This window comes from Hemitrygon akajei, chromosome 8, assembly GCF_048418815.1.
Source record: "Hemitrygon akajei chromosome 8, sHemAka1.3, whole genome shotgun sequence".
NCBI classification, from domain to species: Eukaryota; Metazoa; Chordata; class Chondrichthyes; order Myliobatiformes; family Dasyatidae; genus Hemitrygon; species Hemitrygon akajei.
In genome coordinates, this window is record NC_133131.1 from 17,724,637 (window position 1) to 17,745,486 (window position 20,850).

The window sequence follows — 20,850 nt, forward strand, 5'->3', positions numbered from 1 at the left end:
AGGGCAAGTGAAGTTGAGTGAAATTATCCACTTTAATTCAAGAGCAGATGGTTGAGGGTTATAACTGTTTCTGAACCTGGTGGTGTGGGTCCTGAGGCTCCTGTACCTCCTTCCTGTTGGCAGCAGAAGGATGAGAGCATGGCCTGGATGGTGGGGGTTCTTCATGATTATGCTGCTTTCCTGCGACAGCACTCCATGTAGATGTGCTCAGTGGTGGGGAAAGCTTTACCTGTGACGGACTGGGCTGTATCCAGTACTTTTTGTAGGATTTTTCATTCAAGGGCATTGGTGTTTCCATACCAGGCTGTGATGCACCCAGTCAATATACTCTCCACTACACATCTATAGAAGTTTGTCCAGATTTTAAATGTCATGTTGAATCTTCCGAAACTGCTCAGGAAGTAGAGGCCCTACCATTGTTGTTGTTTGTCCTTCGGAGTGGAAGACGACCATGACTTCTGTCAGGTGGAGGGTTTGTGACTGTGGGTCCGGAGGTGTCTGGTGAGGCCAATCCGGGCCCTGAAATCTCGCCCACATGAGGGTAGGTGCTGCAGTGGAAGTGGAGGTAGCTCGAGCCTTGCACACGGCACGTTTCCTCTGAGCCTCTGCGGTGCATCTGATTTCTGCTGCATATGCTCCTTTAGTGGTCCTGCTCCACCAGGTCGGGCGGTCCAGAGCAAGCGATTTCCAGCTACTGGGATTGATGTTGAGGTCTTTGAGGGACACTTTGAGGCAGTCTTTGAAACTTTTCTTCTGCCCTCCAACTGAGCGCTTGCCCTGGCTCAGCTCTCCATACAGCAGCTGTTTTGGTAGTCGACTGTCAGATATCCTGACGACATGGCCAGACCATCTGGCTTGGGCTTTCTGTAGGAGGTTGTAGATGCTGTGGGTGCTAGCCCGCTCCAGGACCTCCATGTCTGGGGCTTTGTCCTGCCATCGTACGTGGAGAAGTCTGCGGAGGCAGCTCAAGTGGAAGTGGTTGAGCTGTTTAGCGTGTCTGCTGTAGACAGTCCAGGTCTCGTTGGCATAGAGGAGGGTGGTGAGAACCACTGCTCGGTAGACCTTCAGCTTGGTGGTAAGGCTGAGTCCTCTCTGCTCCCATACATTCTCACGGAGTCTCCCAAAGGCGGCACTGGCTTTGGCAATTCTGTTGCTGATCTCTGCATCTATGTTCACCACTTGTGATAGAGTACTGCCCAGAAAAGTAAAGCTGTCGACTGCCAGTAGCTTCTGCCCCTTTACTGTGATGTATGGTTCCTGGTAGGGCTTTCCAGGTGCGGGCTGGTACATAACTTAGGTCATTTTGGTGCTGATTGTAAGCCCAAAGTTGTCACAGGCTCGTGAGAAGCAGTCCATTTCTCACTGCATCTTCTGCTCTGTGCTGGCATTGAGGGCGCAATCATCAGCGAATAAGAGGTCTCTGACGACGGTCTCCTTTACCTTTGTAAAACCCTGTAGACGCCGGAGGTTGAATAGCCCACCGCCAGTCCTGTATCTGACGTGTATACCATCCTGACAATCGCGGAAGGCATCAGTCAGCATAGCAGAAAAGACCACGCTAAAGAGTGTAGGGGCAAGAACACATCCTTGCTTCACACCGTTCGTCACTGGGAAGGCTTCTGACTCGTCACCATCATCCAAAACTTTCACCATCATGCCATCGTGGAACTGCCGAACAATCGTTATGAACCTGCTAGGGCAGCCAAACTTCTCCATTATCTTCCATAAGCCATCTCTGCTGACCGTATCAAATGCCTTGGTCAGATCGACGAAAGAGGTCGTTGTGCTGCTCTTGACATTTTTCCTGGAGTTGGCGTGCAGCAAATATCATGTCGACAGTTCCACGCTCTGCACGGAAGCCACACTGGCTTTCTGGGAGGAGACCTTGCTCAAGGTGTTGGAGAAGGCAATTAAGCAGGACACGAGCCAAGATCTTCCCAGCTATGGACAGGAGGGAGATGCCTCGGTGATTGTCACAAGACTGGCAGTTGCCTTTCCTCTTGTAGATGTGGACTATGCTGGCATCTTTCAACTGTTGCGGGACCTTTCCTTCATTCCACGTAGACTGGAAGAGCTCAGTCAGCTTCTGCATCATGAATGGGCCTCCTGCTTTGTAGACTTCAGCAGGGATTGCATCTGATCCTGGTGCTTTGCTACAAGAAAGTTGCCCAATAGCTTTTCTGACTTCTTCTTCTGTGGGGAGGTTGTCAAGGTCCAGGTTGATCTCCACCTGAGGTAGGCGAGCAATGGCCTCATCATTGATTTCGGCAGGGCGGTTGAGGACCTGGTTGAAGTGTTCAGTCCATCTCTCCAAAATCTGCTTTTTCTCTGTCAGCAGCCGAGTCTCATCTGCACTGAGGAGGGGGGAGGAGCCAGGGGACTGAGGACCATACATAGCCTTCAAAGCGTCGTAGAAACGCTTGGTGTTGTGACTGTCTGCGTAGCCCTGGATCTCATCGGCCTTATTGCTGAAGACATCCTGCATCTCACGGAGTTTCTTCTGCACTTTCCGTCTTGCACTGGCGAAGGCATCTATCTTTGCTTGTGAAGTGGGATCATTCTGGTGCGCTCTGAACAGTTGGTGTTTCTCTGACAACAGTGCCTGTATCTCCTCATCGTTCTCATCGAACCAGTCTTGATGTCTACGGATTGCTGGTCCGAGGTGTTCGAGAGCGGTAGAGTAGACTGCATCTCTGAAAGCCGTCCACTGCTCTTCAATGCTGGTGTGGTCATCCTGGGGTGTGTCAAGCAGCCTGCTATCTAGGTCTTCACAAAATTCTTCTGCAACTACGCTGCTCTTCAGCTTGGAGACATTGAGCCTCTTTGCAGTCTTCTGACCTTGGGGTCTTCTCAAAGGCAGGATGCGAAGTTTAAACTTGGACGCTATGAGTCGATGATCCATCCAGCAGTCGGCACCACACATGGGCCTTTGTCACTCTCACGTCTTGCCAGTCCCTCTTTCTGGTGATGACATAGTCAATCAGATGCCAGTGCCTAGAGCGTGGATGCATCCAAGATGTCTTGATACGGGTAGGGAGGCGGAATAGGGTGTTGGTGATGACAAGGTCATGTGTAGCGCATGTCTTGAGGAGCAGCAGGCCATTGCTGTTACACTTGCCAATACCATGTCGTCCAAGAATCCCTTCCCAGGTCTGGTAATCTGTCCCCACTCTGGCGTTAAAGTCCCCGAGGACAATAAGCTTCTCTGACTGTGGGACTGCTGCTATGAGGGTGTCAAGTTCTTCATAGAACTTATCTTTGATGTCACCTGGGTTGGTCATTGTTGGGGCATATGCACTGATCAGCGTTGCACTCCTCTTACTGCCAAGTGGGAGCCAAAGCGTCATCAGGTGATCGTTGATGCCCTCTGGAAGCTTGGCAAGTTTATGAGCGAGATGGGATCGCATGGCAAATCCAACGCCAGCCTCTCATCGTTCAGTGCTGCTGCAACTGCTCCAGAAGAAGGTGTACCCACCACCACGTTCTGTAAGCTGGCCCTTGTCTGCTAGGCGTGTTTCGCTGAGTGCTGCAATGTCCACGTTATAGCGGGCTAGTTCTTTGGCGACCAGTGCTGTTCTTCTTTCTGGTCTGATAGCCTTGGTGATGTCAAGCAGAGTTCGCACGTTCCACGTGCTAAGGTTGAGCACCTTCACTTTCGTCTTCTTTGTAGTTCGACCGCTGAGTGGGATCCCCGCCAGCCGCGGTGTGCTGGTCAGGGTAAGATGAAGCAGGCTATGTTTGAGGCACCTTTTCTAGCCCCTTCCTCCATGGAGGCGAGCAGAGCGATTCCTAAAGAGGACTGCTCAGACACCCAGGGGGCTGCCGAGCTCCACTGCTGCTTCATTCCAGCGGAGAATGACCCAATGCCCTGGGCCGCCTGTGTGCAGATTTGTGACTACAGCTTCCAGTGTATCCACACCTGCTGCTTCGCCACTCGCCCATCGCCACAGGACTTGAAGTTTTTTAGCGGAATGGGTTTGGAGTCGTGACTTGCGCTTGACTTGGATTAAAGTGAGGGAGAGTTGGACAAATCGTCAGCCTCACTCTCTCGTCCCGACCTGTCTGTATCCAGTTGCAAGATGGAGTCGAGACGGCTGGAGATAAGTCGGGATGCAGTGGATGGCCAGCAGTGTCCTATGTGTCTCACTGTGCCCTGATTGCGTTCCACAACGCTTTGCTGGGTCCGCCTTTCTACTCGTTGGACCGCCAAGTGGTGGTCTCCTCCACGTAGTCCGCCGAATTCAGTCTTCGCATGCGTAGGTAGACAAGCCCTAACTCACCGAGGGTTTGAGGCCCATCAGCTACCCTCACCAGGTTTTGCCGGCCAGTCGAAGCCGTTGCCCGGGGTGTGGCCGCTGTTACATGCAAACAGCTATGAGGAACCACTGGTGAGAGCTGAGTGTCAGGTGAGGACCAATGCGGATGAACTACTCAGAAGAGTACAACGAGTTCCCCGTCAGAGGTACTACCTCTCCCTGACACCCCATACACCCCATATGTGGGAGGGAGGCCCTACCATACGTTCTTCATAATTGCACTTACATGTTGGGCCCAGGACATGTCCCCTGAAATGGTAACACCAAGGAATTTAAAGTTACTGATCCTCTCCACCTCTGATCCCCTGATGTGGACTGGCTCATGGAAGTCCAGTTCCCTCCCCCTGTTACTTTGATCTTTGAAACAAGTCAGGCAGCATCTGATTAGTGAGAAACCAAGTTTAGGTTTCAGGTTGACCTTTCATCAGAATTTGAGAAAGATTTGAGGTAATACAAGTTTTACATGCAGCAGAAGAGGGGAAGAGAGAGAGAAAGCTAAATGGGAAGGCCTGTGATAGAGCAGACAGATTTAACATGAGCTACGTGAATATTGGAGAAGGACACATAAGGGAACAACAGACAAATCCACAGTGTAGTTATCTGAAAGGCTGAGATGTATTTAAATGACAGGAGACTCAAAACTCAGAGTCATTTTTCCAGTGTGAACGGAGATGCTCAGCAAAGCAGAGCTAATTTCAGTTGGCTTGCCCACTGAAGGACGTGCAGGTAAATTGCTTCTTCATGCAGAAGGAATACTTAGGACACTGAACAGTGGGAGGGAGAATGTGAAAGGTCAAGTGTTACAGTTCCTGTGGATTCATGGGAAAATGCCATGGGAGAAAGCATGAGTATTTGTGATGTTGGAAGAATGAACTGTGGTGAACTTGGAGGGGAAAACTATTTGGAATGCTGAATGCAAAAATAAGATTTATTGAAGGTATTCAAATTATATTGAAGAACATGTTGAATTTGAAGGTTGTTTGGAAGGGAAGTGATGGGACAGAGGCTTAGTGAGAGAAATGTATCAAACCATTAAGATGGGCATAAAGACATGGAAGGCTGGAACTACGGCTTGTGCAGTGAAACAAATGAACTTGAAGTGAGTTAGTTGGATCTTGTATTATGATCATGCACCATGATGATTAACAACAGACAAAAGGTATAAAGAATGAGATACGTTAACTTCTCGTTGTTCACTCGGATGGGTGTACCTAGCATTAGGTCATTCTAATTAGCTTTTTGACTACTGGTGAAGGTTCTGCATTCTTGACACAATACAATGCTTGTAAGGAAGGCGCTCTTAGGTAGAAAGTTCCAGAGTATTGATGCAGCCATATGGAAGAAGTAAAAGTATATTGCCTAGTTAGGATGGTATTTTAGCTGGAATCCATTGTGTATGGTGTTATACCCTTATGATTGTTGTCTTTTCCTTGAACACTCAGAGACTCTGCAGATACTGGAAATCTTAATCAATGCATATCAAATGCTGGAGGAACTCAGCAAGTCAGACAGTATCTATGGAGGGGAATAAAAGATGGTAGAAGTTGCTTGTCTTGTAGGCAATGCTTAAGACAATAGAGTATTGGTGGATGGTACATTGTACATCCACAATAGTTGCTGGTGGAAGGTTCAGAATAAGGAGTTGATAATCAAGTGAGTTGCAATGTTTTGGATTGTGCCAAGCTTGTGTGTTTGTGGAGGTGGACTTGCAGAGGCATGTAGAGAATCCCATTACACTTTAAAGACTTTGGAAAGGTTTCATGGATCTGGAGATGAATCCCAATTTCTACTGTCCTTTACAACCACAGTATTTGTGTTCTAGCCTCAGCTGGTTTATGGACAATGGTAACTCTGAATCTAACAGGAAGGGGAATCTGAGGGTGATAAGTATGAACGATATCTGGCTGCATTTGTGTGGTATGAATGTTCATTTGCTGGTAATCAGCCCATGTCTGAGTACTCTCGTGACTGCTGCACACAGGCATATACTATAGTCTGTTTGTATGAACCTTGTTGATGTAATTGAGGCTCCTTGTGCAAATAAGTTGCTTTCAGTGTGACCAGAGATGGCCCAAGTCAGAGCCACCTTGCCGCTGTTGCTTCACCTTCTCCTCCTCCTTCTCGTGCCAAGTCTGCATATTCAATAGCTGTGTCCCAAGTAGCATTTTGTCACAACTAATTAGCTTCTCATTAGAGTATATTGTGGTCAGTCACCTCCAGGTCAGTCTTGACATCTGAATTATTGTTTCAACATCTCTGTTTTGGTTTCTGCCGTATATCTTGAGGCTGCATGGCTCCCCACTGCTACAATGTAAACAGGTTGTATGGACATTCTGGGAGCCATCCATTGATCATGAGCATTTTTTGGTGACAGCACACTCTCTGCTTTTCTTTAGGTGCTGTGTAGCATCATTCACCTGAGCAACCTGACAGCTTGTATTAACATTTTTGAAAGGTGGTGCCTTTAAAAGCACACACTTCCCTCAGTACTGTACTTATGTGTCAGCCTAAATTATGAGCTCAAGTCTACAGAGACATTTGAACAAATAACTTTCTGTCTTAATGGCAAGAGTGCTGCTGCAGTGCCAAGGTTACTTTTAATAAAATGTCATTCCTGAGGAATTTTAGAAGTTATGTGCTATTTCAGTCAAGTTTACCTCAAACAGCCTTTGGCTCGAGACTAGATGTGAGAGGGATGTTATGCTCGGCATTTCTCCATTATTCCTGATCACTTTCTATGATGTCTATTTTTTCCAGTACCAGTTTTAGAACCAGTATAATTTTTTATTGCCTTTCCTACATGGACATTTAAAGAAAATATGTTCTTGTGATATTGGCAATGCACTAACATGACCATAGTAATTCGCTCACCTCTGAATGTGCTATTATTACAGCTGAATGTGGAATTGCTGCAAGGGTGACATCCAATAATCAAACTAACAATATTGTGAGTGCAGAATGAGCTGCCTACAGAAGTGGTGAATACGAGTTCAATTGCATTATTCAAGCCAAGTTTGGAAGTACATGGACAGGTGGAGTATGGAGGGCTATAGTGCAGTTGTGAGTCGATGGGACTAGGTAGATTTCGGAATTAAGTGGATGGGCTGTGGTGTTCTGTGGCTCTATTACAGTTAATTCAATTGCTATTGTATCATTTCATTGGTAATAGTGAAACATGGAAATGCTATTCCACCATTCCATTGGCAATTATGAACTGTGGAGCTAAACTCAGTAAAGTGACTGGAAATATTCTCTTTCCCTAATTTGTATTACTGTAAGATTAATTATGATACTATTAAATGTGAGAGCTCATTGATTGATTGACTTACTGGCTACCAAGCTGAGCATTTTGACTTTTGCAAATAAAAATGGTAACTGATTCCATTTTTGAAAGGAAGTCTAACAATTCTTGTTAGATTGTTTTCTGATGTGTTTTAATGCATACAATAAGCTGTTAGAAGCAGAATTAGTACTGAAATTGATGTCCACCAAACCAGTTCATGAAATTAAAAGATCTGCCATTTTTTCCTATTGTTGACCCCGGGTATGGGAGGTCCAAGTATGTACTGCATTTATTTCTTTGCACATTGTCCATTTATATTTCCTGCCAGTATTGTCCATCTGTGTCTACGGAAAGCTGATCAAAAGCTAGTGATCCTGAAACAGATCCCCGTGGAGCAGATGACTAAAGATGAGAGGCTAGCTGCTCAGAATGAATGCCAAGTACTTAAGCTCCTCAACCATCCAAATATAATTGAGTACTATGAAAACTTCCTGGAGGACAAAGCTCTGATGATTGCGATGGAGTATGCACCAGGTATGTATAAGGATTAGTCGGGTGAAGCAAAATTTTAGTGGTATTTTCAAATAACTACACTATAATTTATTTAGATTGATTGCCACATGATTTTAAATAGCTAGATGACAATCAGTGTGTAGGATTACACACAAATAATGATAATGATGACCCCATCATCAAGGACTATCCCCATTCAGGCCATGGTTGTTGCTGCCATTGGGCAGGAGGTACAGGAGCCTTAGGTCCCACATCAGCTGGTTCAGGAACAGATCGATTATAACAATCAGGCTGCAGAACCAGCGTGGATAACTTCAATGCTACAATGACTCCACACCTATGGATTGTTCGTCTGCCCGTCTGTCTTGCACATTGGTTGTTTGTCAGTCTTCATGTCTAGTTTTGCATTTATTCTATTATATTCTACTGTGAATGGCTGCAAGATAATGAATCTCAAAGTAGTATATGATGGCATATATCTACTTTGAGAGTAAATTTAGATTGATCTTTGAACTTTGAACCTGCTACAGCAGGAGTGACCCATCTAGTCCCTTCTACTTGCTCTAACTGTTCCATAGACAAAGTCCGTGTACTTACCCTGGTTTGATTAATAACTTTGCCCAGCAAGCTGATGGTTTTAATTGACCACTGCTATCAATCCTACAAACCCTTTACCTGCAGCCTCATCAGCTTAGCGGAAATTCCACTTCCCAGTTTGTGTCTATGTTCCTAAGTCACTTGATGCATTATGTAAGCTGTGGTTTAGGGCTGGTGTACCCAACCTTTTTATGCCATGGACCAATACCATTAAGTGAGGGATCTGTGGACCTCAAGTTGGGAAATCCTGGTTTAGGGTTATGTCCTATAAACTCTGGATTCTTGCAACAAACTTTGTCTGTGGATAGTCAGGGATGTATTGAATTAGTTCAGAAAAGTAAGAAAGTTTACAAAAGTTTCATAGTCATTTAACAGAAACACCAAATAGTTTGTTTTGAAAACAAACTGCCTTCTGTGGGCAATTGTTTTTTTGGTGCAACTTTCATTATGCAAAACCAATTCTGGTAGAATATTCTTCTCATCAATTTTCCACTCTCTCTCTATCTTCCTTGTAAACAAGGTTCATAGCCCTTCTACCACCTTGACACTTTCTGAGTGATAGTTGGTAGGGTTTCCAACTGCAGTGAAACCTGAGTCTGTCCAAGCAGCATGTACTACAGTACTAAGATCTATTGTATTGCTTCAGTCTGTGGTACTAATTCTGAGACTGGGTCTACTTTCTTTGATGACCCATAAGAGCCCATGGTTCTCCTTTGCAATGTATAAACTTTTTCAAACTGCAGAGCTTTTGAAAGTCTTTGTCAGTACGGAATCAAATGTTGGATTCAAGGATTCCTCATCTGGATTCCCTGATGTGGTAAAGTTTGGACAGGATAGTGATGTAAAAAATACATGGAATGATTTATTGTTCAGTTATCGTATTGAATTAGACATAGATTTAAAAATTGATTTTGAAAAGGAGGATGATTGTGGTTTTAAGCCAGCAGATATTCTATCTAGGTAACCAGCTCAAGGTTATTCAGGGTGTTCTGAACTTGCTTATTAATGTACTTTCAACTAAATTACAGCCAAATCTTGTAATTACGTATTTTGTCGTGACCTAATTCAGGGCAATGAAGTTGACAAAGAAAGGCAGTTTTAAATTCTTGGGAAAAATAAATTTCGTTCTATTTCAGTTTTAAACATTAAGTATAAGGTTCTGATCAATTTTCATCTATGGTGAGATTAAATACACCAGTTGAAATATAGCTTCACCATATTGAAGTATTTTTTTTACCATTAGTAGCCATTCTGGTTCACAGTTTCCACAAAAATATCCCACAGTGTTGATGAGCACTGAGATAATACAGAATATCTTTTGTATTACTACTGTATTCATTCACTTTCAACCTTTTACTTCAGGAGGTACCCTGGCTGAATACATCCAGAAGCGTAACTCTTTGTTGGATGAGGAAACCATCATGCTCTTCTTTGCACAGATCCTTTTGGCCCTTCATCATGTGCACAATAAACTTATCCTGCACCGAGATCTGAAAACACAAAATATCCTGCTTGATAAATACCAAATGATAGTGAAGATTGGTGATTTTGGTATCTCGAAGATCTTGAGCAGCAAAAGTAAAGCCTACACTGTAAGATCATCTTTCTGGAAACCTTCAGTGTTGTTGTCAATAGCAGCTTGTACTTATTAAGCCCCTGTAACGGGAGAAATGGAGGAGGTTGCTCAATAAGATGGAAATCAGAGTAGCATCCACTGCTGTCTGTATGTTCTCCCCATAACTGTGTGGGTTTCCTCCGGGTGCTCCAGTTTCCTCCCACAGCCCAAAGATGTGCCAGTTGGTACGTTAATTGGTCGTTGTGAATTGTCCTGTGATTAGGCTAGGATTAAATAGGGGGATTGCTGAGCGGCAGCACGAAGGGCCAGAAGGGCCTATTCCACGCTGTGTCTCAATAAATCAATAAAGTGCTGGAGGAACTCAGCAGGTTAGGCAGCATCTACGGAGAGGAATAGAGATTCAATACTTTTGGCTGAGACCCTACATCAGGACCTCAATGAAGGGTCTAGATTTCCAGCATCTGTAGAATCTCTTGTGTTTAAAATAGAAAGCAGTTTTAACACACAAAGTCCTGGAAGAGCTCACTGGATCATGGAACATCTGTGGAGGGGAAAAAGTAGCGTACATTTCAGGTTGAGACCCTTCATTTAGTTCAGATGGCTGTAATGTTTACTGTCCGCTTCCTTTCATGGGTGCTGCCTGACCTTCTGACTTCCTCTGGCACTTTGGGTGTTGCTCCAGATTCCAGCATCGGCAGTCTCTGATTTCTAGCTGTTGGAAATTCATTGGTAGGTGAGGTGAAGGAAATGAATCTAAGAGAAGATTATTGGTTAACAAAAGGAAGGAGTTTGGGCCAAGTGAGCCCAGAAGTTTATACAGTCAGTTTTGTAACAGAGACTGCACATCTAAAAGCACAGAGGGCTGTGCTTCATGTATGTCGTGTAGTGCTGAGGGAGCTTTCAGTGGAAGGGAAATTAGAAATATTGAGATTATCTGTAAAGGTAAAAATGAAGTTTAGCTTTATTTGTCACATGTGCATTGATGCATACAGTGAGAAACATTTTGTGTTAAATCAAATCAACGAAGATTGTATTGGACAGCCTGCATGTGAGTATGTAAGTGAGGGTGAGGACTTAAAAGTTACTGTTACTTAAAAGCAACTGGAGCACAGGAAAAATGAGTGAAGGTGAGTATAAGATAGAACACAAGTGTTCATTAGCATTAGCAATATAGTGCCCTTAGCATTGTCAATGGTCCCTCCCCTCTGACCAACAAATTTTTTGACCCTCTATCATCGGATAGCATTAGGACAAGAACTGTTAGAATGGAAAGCAGCTTCTTCCCCTAGGCCATAGGACTACTGAACTCCCTGTCACCACCCAGGTCTCATCACACATAAATTACCATTAGCGTTATACTGTTTACTTTTAACTTAAGTGTAAATGCACCTTATTATTTGTTAATTTATTGGCACTAATATTAATTTGAGTTATATCTATGTGTTGTGCATATGTGTCCTCCTCCAGAGGAACTTTATTTTGTTTGGCCATAAGCAAGTGTAGGGTTCAATGACAATATACTGAACACCAAGTTGAATTGTCCATTATGCTTATTAGTTAAACTGTGGAATCCTAGGCCCAAGCTTGCTTGTTATGTTTTTTTAAAAGGTGCTGCTTTCCAAGTAACTATTTGTTAAGGTCAAGTCCTCTGAAAAGGTGACTGAGAATTCTATATTCTAGTCATTGAAAGTTTTTTTTTCAAGCAACTATAGACCCATAAGACCATAAAACATAGGAGCAGAATTAGGCCATATGGCCCATCAAGTCTGCTGTGCTAATCATTCATGGCTCCTTAGCCTCAGTCCCCTGCATTTCCTTGTAACCTTTGATGTTGTGGCCAATCAAGAACCTATCAGCCTCCACCTTAAATACAGCCATTGACCTTCATCCACAGTTGCCTGTGGTAACAAATTTTACAAATTCACTACCCTCTGGCTAAAGAAATTTCTTTGCATCTCTGTTTTAAATGGATGCCCCTCTATCCTGAGGCTGTGCCCTCATGTTCTAGACTCCCCCACCATAGGAAACATCCTTTCCACATCTACTCTGTTTAGGCCTTTCAACATTTGAAAGGTTTCAGTGAGACCCCGCTTATCCTTCTAAATTCCAGCCATCTGAGTACAGGCCCAGAGCCATCAAACATTCCTCATATGATAGCCCTTTCATTCCCAGAATCATCCTTGTGAACCTCCTCTGAACCTTCTCCAACACCAGCACGTCTTTTCTTAGATAAGGAGCCCAAAACTGTTCACACTACTCAAGATGAGACCTCACCAATGCCTTATAAAGCCTCTGCACCAAATCCATGCTCTTGAGTTCTAGACTTCTTGAAATGAATGCTAAATTATTGATATGTAGCATAAAAAGAAGCAGTCCCAACACCAATCCTTGCGGAACGTCACTAATAGCTGCCAGCCAACCAGAAAAGGATCCTTTTATTCCCACTCGCTACCTCCTACCAATCAGCCAATGATCTAACCACGCTTGTAACTTTCATTTAATACCATGGGCTCTTAACTTGGTAAGCAATCTCATGTGTGGCATCTTGTCAAAGGCCTCCTGAAAATCCAAATATGCAACATCTACTGCATCCCCTTTATCTATAATCTTGTAATATCCTCAAAGAATTCCAACAGGTTCATCAGGCAAGATTTTCCCTTAAAGGAACCATGCTGACTTTGTTCTATCTTGTCCTGTGTTACCAAATACTCAATAACCTCATCCTGATCAATTGACTCCAACATCTTCTCAGCCACTGAGGTCAGGCTAACTGGTCTATAATTTCCTTTCTGCTGCTTCCCTCCTTTCTTAAAGAATTGAGTGACATTTGCAATTTTCCAGTCCTCCGGTACCATGCCAGTGTCCAATGATTCTTGAAAGATCGTTACTAATGCCTCTACAATCTACCGGTACCTCTTTCAGAACCCTAGGGTGCAGTTCATCTGGTCCGGGTGACTTATGCACCTCTAGGTCTTTCAGCTTTTTGAGCACTTTCTCCCTTGTAACTGTGCTTACTTATCTTCTGTCACGCCCTTCAACATCTGACATACTACTAGTGTCTTCCACAGTGAAGACTGATGCAAAATACTCATTTAGTTCATCTGTCATCTCCTTGAACCCAATTAGTATTTCTCAGGCCTCTTTTTCGAGCGGTCCTATATTCACACTCATCTCTTTTTTTTATATACTTAAAAATGCTTTTTCTATCCACCTTGATGTTGTTTGCTAGCTTGCTTTCATATTTCATCTTTTCCCTCCCAATAATTCTTTTAGTTGCTTTCTGTAGGTTTTTAAAAACTTCCCAATCCTCTATCTTCCTGCTAATTTTTGCTTTGTTGTATGCCCTCTCTTTTGCTTTTACTTCCCTTCTCAGTGTGGTTATATTATTTTGCCATTGAATATTTCTTTGTTTTTGGAATGCATCTATCCTGCACCTTCCTTATTTCCCCCAGAAATTCAAGCCATTGCTTCTCTGTTGTCATCCCTGTCAGCATCTCCTTTCAATTTACTTTGACCAACTCCTCTCCCATACCACTGTATTTTCCTTTACTGAAATACTGCTACATCAGAATTTACTACATATCTACATATATACATATTTACAATCTACATATAGATAGGGTGAACCAAATTGGTAAGGGTGCTGAGGAAGAGGATTTCTTGGAATGTATGCGGAATGGTTTTCTGAACCAACATGTCGAGGAACCAACTAGAGAGCAGGCCATTCTAGATTGGGTATTGAGCAATGAGGAAGGGTTAGTTAGCAATCTTGTCGTGCGAGGCCCCTTGGGTAAGAGTGACCATAATATGGTGGAATTCTTCATTAAGATGGAGAGTGACATAGTTAATTCAGAAACAAAGGTTCTGAACTTAAAGAAGGGTAACTTTGAAGGTATGAGACGTGAATTAGCTAAGATAGACTGGCAAATGATAGTTAAAGGGTTGACGGTGGATATTCAATGGCAAGCATTTAAAGATCACATGGATGAACTACAACAATTGTTCATCCCAGTTTGGCAAAAGAATAAACCAGGGAAGGTAGTGCACCTGTGGCTGACAAGGGAAATTAGGGTTAGTATCAAGTCCAAAGAAGAAACATATAAATTAGCAAAAAAAAGCGGCACACCTGAGGACTGGGAGAAATTCAGAGACCAGCAGAGGAGGACAAAGGGCTTAATTAGGAAAGGGAAAAAAGATTATGAGAGAAAGCTGGCAAGAAACATAAAAACTGACTGTAAAAGCTTTTATAGATACGTGAAAAGAAAAAGATTGGTCAAGACAAATGTAGGTCCCTTACAGTCAGAAACAGGTGAATTGATCATAGGGAACAAAGACACTGGAAGACCAATTAAATAACTACTTTGGTTCTGTCTTCACTAAGGAGGACATAAATAATCTTCCAGAAATAGTAAGGGACTGAGGGTCTAGTGAGATGGAGGAACTGAGGGAAATACATGTTAGTAGGGAAGTGGTGTTAGGTAAATTGAAGGGATTAAAGGCAGATAAATCCCCAGGGCCAGATGGTCTGCATCCCAGAGTGCTTAAGGAAGTAGCCCTAGAAATAGTGGATGCATTAGTGATAATTTTTCAAAACTCCTTAGATTCTGGATTAGTTCCTGAGGATTGGAGGGTGGCTAATGTAACCCCACTTTTTAAAAAAGGAGGGAGAGAGAAACCGGGGAATTATAGACCAGTTAGTGTGACATCGGTGGTGGGGAAAATGCTAGTCAGTTATCAAAGATGTGATAACAGCACATTTGGAAAGAGGTGAAATCATTGGACAAAGTCAGCATGGATTTGTGAAAGGAAAATCACGTCTGACGAATCTTATAGAATTTTTTGAAGATGTAACTAGTAGAGTGGTTGGGGAGAGCCAGTGGATGTGGTATATTTAGATTTTCAAAAGGCTTTTGACAAGGTCCCACACAGGAGATTAGTGTGCAAACTTAAAGCACACGGTATTGGGGGTATGGTATTGATGTGGATAGAGAATTGGTTGGCAGACAGGAAGCAAAGAGTGGGAGTAAACAGGACCTTTTCAGAATGGCAGGCAGTGACTAGTGGGGTACCGCAAGGCTCATGCTGGGACCCCAGTTGTTTACAATATATATTAATGATTTAGATGAGGGAATTAAATGCAGCATCTCCGAGTTTGCGGATGACAGGAAGCTGGGCGGCGGTGTTAGCTGTGAGGAGGATGCTAAGAGGATGCAGGGTGACTTGGATAGGTTAGGTGAGTGGACAAATTCATGGCAGATGCAATTTAATGTGGATAAATGTGAGGTTATCCACTTTGGTTGCAAGAACAGGAAAACAGATTATTATCTGAATGGTGGCTGATTAGGAAAAGGGGAGAAGCAACGAGACCTGGGTGTCATTGTACACCAGTCATTGAAGGTGGGCATGCAGGTACAGCAGGTGGTGAAAAAGGCAAATGGTATGTTGGCATTCATAGCAAAAGGATTTGAGTACAGGAGCAGGGAGGTTCTACTGCAGTTGTACAAGGCCTTGGTGAGACCGCACCTAGAGTATTGTGTGCAGTTTTGGTCCCTTAATCTGAGGAAAGACATTCTTGCCATAGAGGGAGTACAAAGAAGGTTCACCGGATTGATTCCTGGGATGGCAGGACTTTCATATGAAGAAAGACTGGATCGACTAGGCTTATACTCACTAGAATTTAGAAGATTGAGGGGGGATCTTATTGAAACGTATAAAATTCTAAAGGGATTGGACAGGCTAGATGCAGGAAGATTGTTTCCAATGTTAGGGAAGTCCAGAACGAGGGGTCACAGTTTAAGGATAAAGGGGAAGCCTTTTAGGACTGAGATAAGGAAAAACTTCTTCATACAGAGAGTGGTGAATCTGTGGAATTCTCTGCCACAGGAAACAGTTGAGGCCGGTTCATTGGCTATATTTAAGGGGAAGTTAGATATGGCCCTTGTGGCTAAAGGGATCGGGGTGTATGGAGAGAAAGCAGGTACAGGGTTCTGAGTTGGATGATCAGCCATGATCATACTGAATGGCGGTGCAGGCTCAAAGGGCCGAATGGCCTACTCCTGCACCTATTTTCTATGTTTCTACTTTGCCCCTATCAAATTTCAAGTTGTACTCAATCATATTCTGATCACAGACTCCAAGGGTTCCTTTGCTTTAAGCTCTGTAATCGCCTCCGGTTCATTACATACCACCCAATCCAGTATAGCTGATCCCCCTAGTAGGCTCAATGACAATCTGCTCTAAAAAAGCAAACTCATAGGCATTCAACAAATTCAGTCTCTTGAGATCCATTACCAACCTGATTTTCACAATTCTACATACTGTGGCGACCCACTTCCTAGCGCACTCGAACCGGCTCACAAATAGCCAGCGCGCTGGCACAAAGGCCAGTCCCAAAAGGGAGCCAGGTCTGCTTCACCAACAAAGGGAAAAGCCCGTGGGGGACTGTGAGTACGTGTCCCCTACAGCATCCGCGCCCGGGGAGGGCGGGATCAGGGAGGCTTTAAAGCGAGGCTGTGAAGTTCGAATAAAATCTTCTTTAACTGCAGTTTACCGACTCCGTGTCGTTATTTTAGTGCTGCGTGTAGCACACGGCTACAATACCATGTTAAAATCTCCCATGACTCTCACATCATTGTCCTTTGACACACCTTTTCTATCTCCCATTATAATCTGTCATCCACTTCCCAGCTACTGTTTGGAAGCTTGTATATAATTGCCAGCAGGGTCCTTTTATCCTTGCAGTTTCTTAAGTCAACCCACAAGAACTCAACATCTTCCGATCCTAGGTCACATCTTACTTATGATTTGATGCCATTCTTTACAAGCAGAGCTACCCCACCCCCTCTGTGTACCTTCCTATTTCTGATACAATATGTAACCTTGGGCATTCAGCTCCCAACTACAACCATCTTCAACCACGATGGCCACAACATCATACTCAACAATTTGTAAAAGTGGAATGAGATCATCCACCTTACTTCCTATACACTGTGCATTGAGATTTCGCACTTTGAGTATTGTATTTGCTATCCTTTTTGATTCTGCATCCCTAATGCATTAATAATCATCCTGCTGGCTGCAATTTTATCCTATTATCTGCCTGCCCTTCCTGGCAGTCTGACTGCAATTTTTTTTAAACCGTCCTGCCTATCCTATACTTCTGTATAACTATTTTAGATATATGTTCTTGTTTGATTTTACTTCACTGAGGAGCTTTGCTTTGCATTTGAGTTGCTGTCAGGTAGCCACTGCTGATTACTGAGTTGTTATGCAGAAGGTTTCCAATCATTGTTTGGATCTATAGAGATCCTTATCTAGGTCTGGTGTCTTCTTGGACAAGCTTAAACATTGAACACACTCAGATTTGTAAACAGCCTTATATGCAGCATCCTTGATATTTTCTTCCATCGTTAACTCAGTTTCTGACTATAGTGGAATCTGGTTAATTGGTACACATTGGGCAACATACACTTTGGCTCAATTAGTGATAGTCCCAATTACCTGAAGTTTCTTGGAAATAGTTAAAAAGGTATTAAAGAAAAAACAATCTATTGTTTAACAGAGTAACAAATTAAGTATTTAAATGAAATACAGAACAAATTGAAACACTATCAATACTACTGCAGTACTATAAAACTGTGTATTCGTTCCTAACAATTATCGATGTAAGTGTATGCTGCTGCATTCTTTTGGTTGTAAATGAACAAAATCAGTACAACTAGTGTAGATAATGGACTGCCTTCATATAATGCTTTTGATGATTATATCCACCAAATCTCCATTTTCATTGTAACATTCAAGATGATTGTCAATACTTTCAAATTCTTCATAGTTCCTAACTTGCTGAAGTAGTGAAATCATTTCATTTTCACTCCCGGCTGTTTCTGACATCTCCAAGCCTGAATACTTGAAACCTCAGTGTTCAAAACAGTTCTGAATTGTCTAATTGCTTATTTCTTGCCAACTATCATTGACTAAAATCACTGCTTTCTGAAGACAAGCACACACAACATAGCTATTTAAAAACTGTTTGCTCAAAGCACGGTGTAGTGTCTTAAAGTACACGTGACTGACGCTATTTAAAAACTGGTAACAGTACCCTGCCCCAAATAATTTGTATAGTGTCCTAAATAAGCGCGAGGAATCCCAGCTATTTTCTTGATTAGTTTTTTTGTTCTTTAAGAGTTGTCCCAAATAAGCAGCTGCCCTGTTTAACTGATGGCCCAATTAACCAGAATCCACTGTACCACAATCTGGGCAAAAATCTTGCATTGTATATGTCTAAATAGGTAATTTAACTGAATTGAAACCATTTTATTCTCAATTGAGCAGCATTTTGGAATGTCAAGTAAAATAATTTTTGATAGTCCTGCTCCAGAAGTTTCAGTCAATCACTGAAACCATTGGCAATTTAGAAGGAATAGTTTGTGAATCAGGGACATTTCTAAACCTAACACTTTTTAAAATATGAGAAGAGCTGTATTAATAATTAAGAAGAATACTAGCTATTTTAAGCATTTATCTCGCTTTAATTGAGCTGTTAAGTGCTTGGTGCTTTATTTGGCTGGCTTCTAATATTGATGTTGCTAAATTTTGCTCCTTGTTGTGTAGTAACAGCTCTTTAGACCCAACTTTATTTGGCTATGTGACTCTTTTGATCTCCACTAAAACAGATTCAACATCATATGGGCTGGCAGCCTGTTTTTGGAATCTGAATTGCACAATTTTTAAAACAGCTTTACAGTATTTCCCAACATGTGTATTGGAATAAACTTCACAGTTCTTCAGTAGAAGTTTTCCACAGAAGGATATCATAGTTGGGATACTAAATTGGCATGCTTTTAGTTAAAGTGTGAGTAATGAGGAGGTTGATAGATTATTGATGCAAGAGCATCATAAGTTCCGGGGAGAAGGCAGGAGAATGGGGTTGAGGAATAATAAATTGGCCGTGATAGAATAGCGGATCAGACTTGATGGGCCAAATAGTCTAATTCTGCTCCTATATCTGATAGTTCTATGGTCTTATACGCCACAAAAAATGATAGAATTATCCATTCTACAGAATCAGGCAGTCATGGATTTTATCCTAACTATTATCAAGCTGAATTGTTCAATGCGCAGTTGTAATTGCTTTGTAACCAGACCACTGCTTTTAACTAATGCCACGTCCCCAGATTCAGTAAAATTCAGGAGCTGCCATAATTTTGTTCTAACCTACTTTTCTGTTTAACTTAGAAATGTTGACCTGGATGAAGTAGTTTTGTTGTTTTATAGGTGGTGGGAACACCATGTTACATCTCGCCAGAGCTGTGTGAAGGAAAGCCATACAATCAGAAGAGTGACATCTGGGCACTGGGCTGCGTTTTATATGAACTGGCCAGTTTGAAAAGAGCCTTTGAAGCTGCTGTAAGAAACAAAGTGTTTAATTAACAGTAAAATTACTATAAATATTTCACTGTACAATTATGCATTTAATTACTCTGACCAATCCCTCTACTAATAAGTGATCCATGCTTGGGATGAGACAGATTGTGTTCATTATCATGCTAGTGGGGGATGATGATGAATTTTCTTTGGCACATAACCTAATCATTGATTAAAATGTCTAATTTAGCATGCAATAGCCATGATCAATTGAATAATATGAAAATTTTAAAGTGATGTCCTTATCACATGTCTTTGCTGCTGTAGACGTGTATATGAACTCTACAGGAAATAGAACAGAACAGAATTAAACCTATGGTAAAATTTTCCATAAAACAACTGAGTTTTTAAAGTAGAATCTGACATTGAACTGAGGGGTCCTCTTTACTTGAATAGAGATGATTACATTACTTGTATTAGTTATCAGTCAGAGGATGGATTAAGTGCTCTTCTAACTATTCTTAAAAGATATGTATAAGATAATCATATCTTATATGCAAAAGAATAGATGAATAATTTTTTGCATGGAGGCTGGAAACATCACAATGTTTACCAATTTTGAATTACTAGTTTAATTGAGAATCTAGTCACATTTGCTAAAGAATCAGTGTAGTAAATCCAACAATTCTAAGATGTTGTATATAAACTATGCTTAAATTCACAGTAGCACTATACAGGGACACCGCTGTTGATAGACACCATAGAGGAGCATGTTTTGATGGAAACTATAAATTGGCAGACAGTTGAAATTTGATCTTGTGGTATCCTAGCTGCAGAGCACTTCCAGGTGAGGTAACACTTAACCTGTGAATTTACAAGGGTCGCCTATTGTGTCCAGTGTTCCCGATGCGGCCTTCTCTACATTGATGAGACCTGTTGTAAATTGTGGGACCGCTTCGTTGAGTACCTCAACACTACTTGCCACAAGCTGGACTTCCCGATGGCCAAACGTTTTAATTCTGATTCTCATTCCTTTTCTGATGTATTGATCCCTAGCCTTCTCTTGTGGCCAGATGAGGCTACCCTCAGGGTGGAGGAGCAACGTATTGTATTCCGTCTAGGTACCCTCCAACCCGATGGCATGAATATCGATTTCTCCTTCTGGTGAACAAAAGTCCCCCCCCCCCCCCCCCACCATTTCC

At 42.5% G+C, this 20,850-nt stretch overlaps 1 protein-coding gene across 3 annotated transcripts in view; it reads left to right on the top strand.

Annotated features, from left to right (window-relative positions):
- nek8 (NIMA-related kinase 8) overlaps positions 1-20,850 on the top strand; it is a 78,014-nt gene that overhangs the window by 9,275 nt on the left and 47,889 nt on the right. Inside the window, exons 2-5 of one of the 3 annotated variants that reach the window (XM_073053373.1) lie at positions 7,211-7,294; positions 7,928-8,133; positions 10,072-10,301; positions 19,559-19,690. In XM_073053373.1, coding sequence (XP_072909474.1) covers positions 7,275-7,294; positions 7,928-8,133; positions 10,072-10,301; positions 19,559-19,690 — 588 coding nt within the window. In that variant the 5' untranslated portion in view covers positions 7,211-7,274. The remainder of the gene's footprint in view (positions 1-7,210; positions 7,295-7,927; positions 8,134-10,071; positions 10,302-19,558; positions 19,691-20,850) is intronic. The other 2 variants (XM_073053372.1, XM_073053374.1) reach the window with 2 other exon arrangements.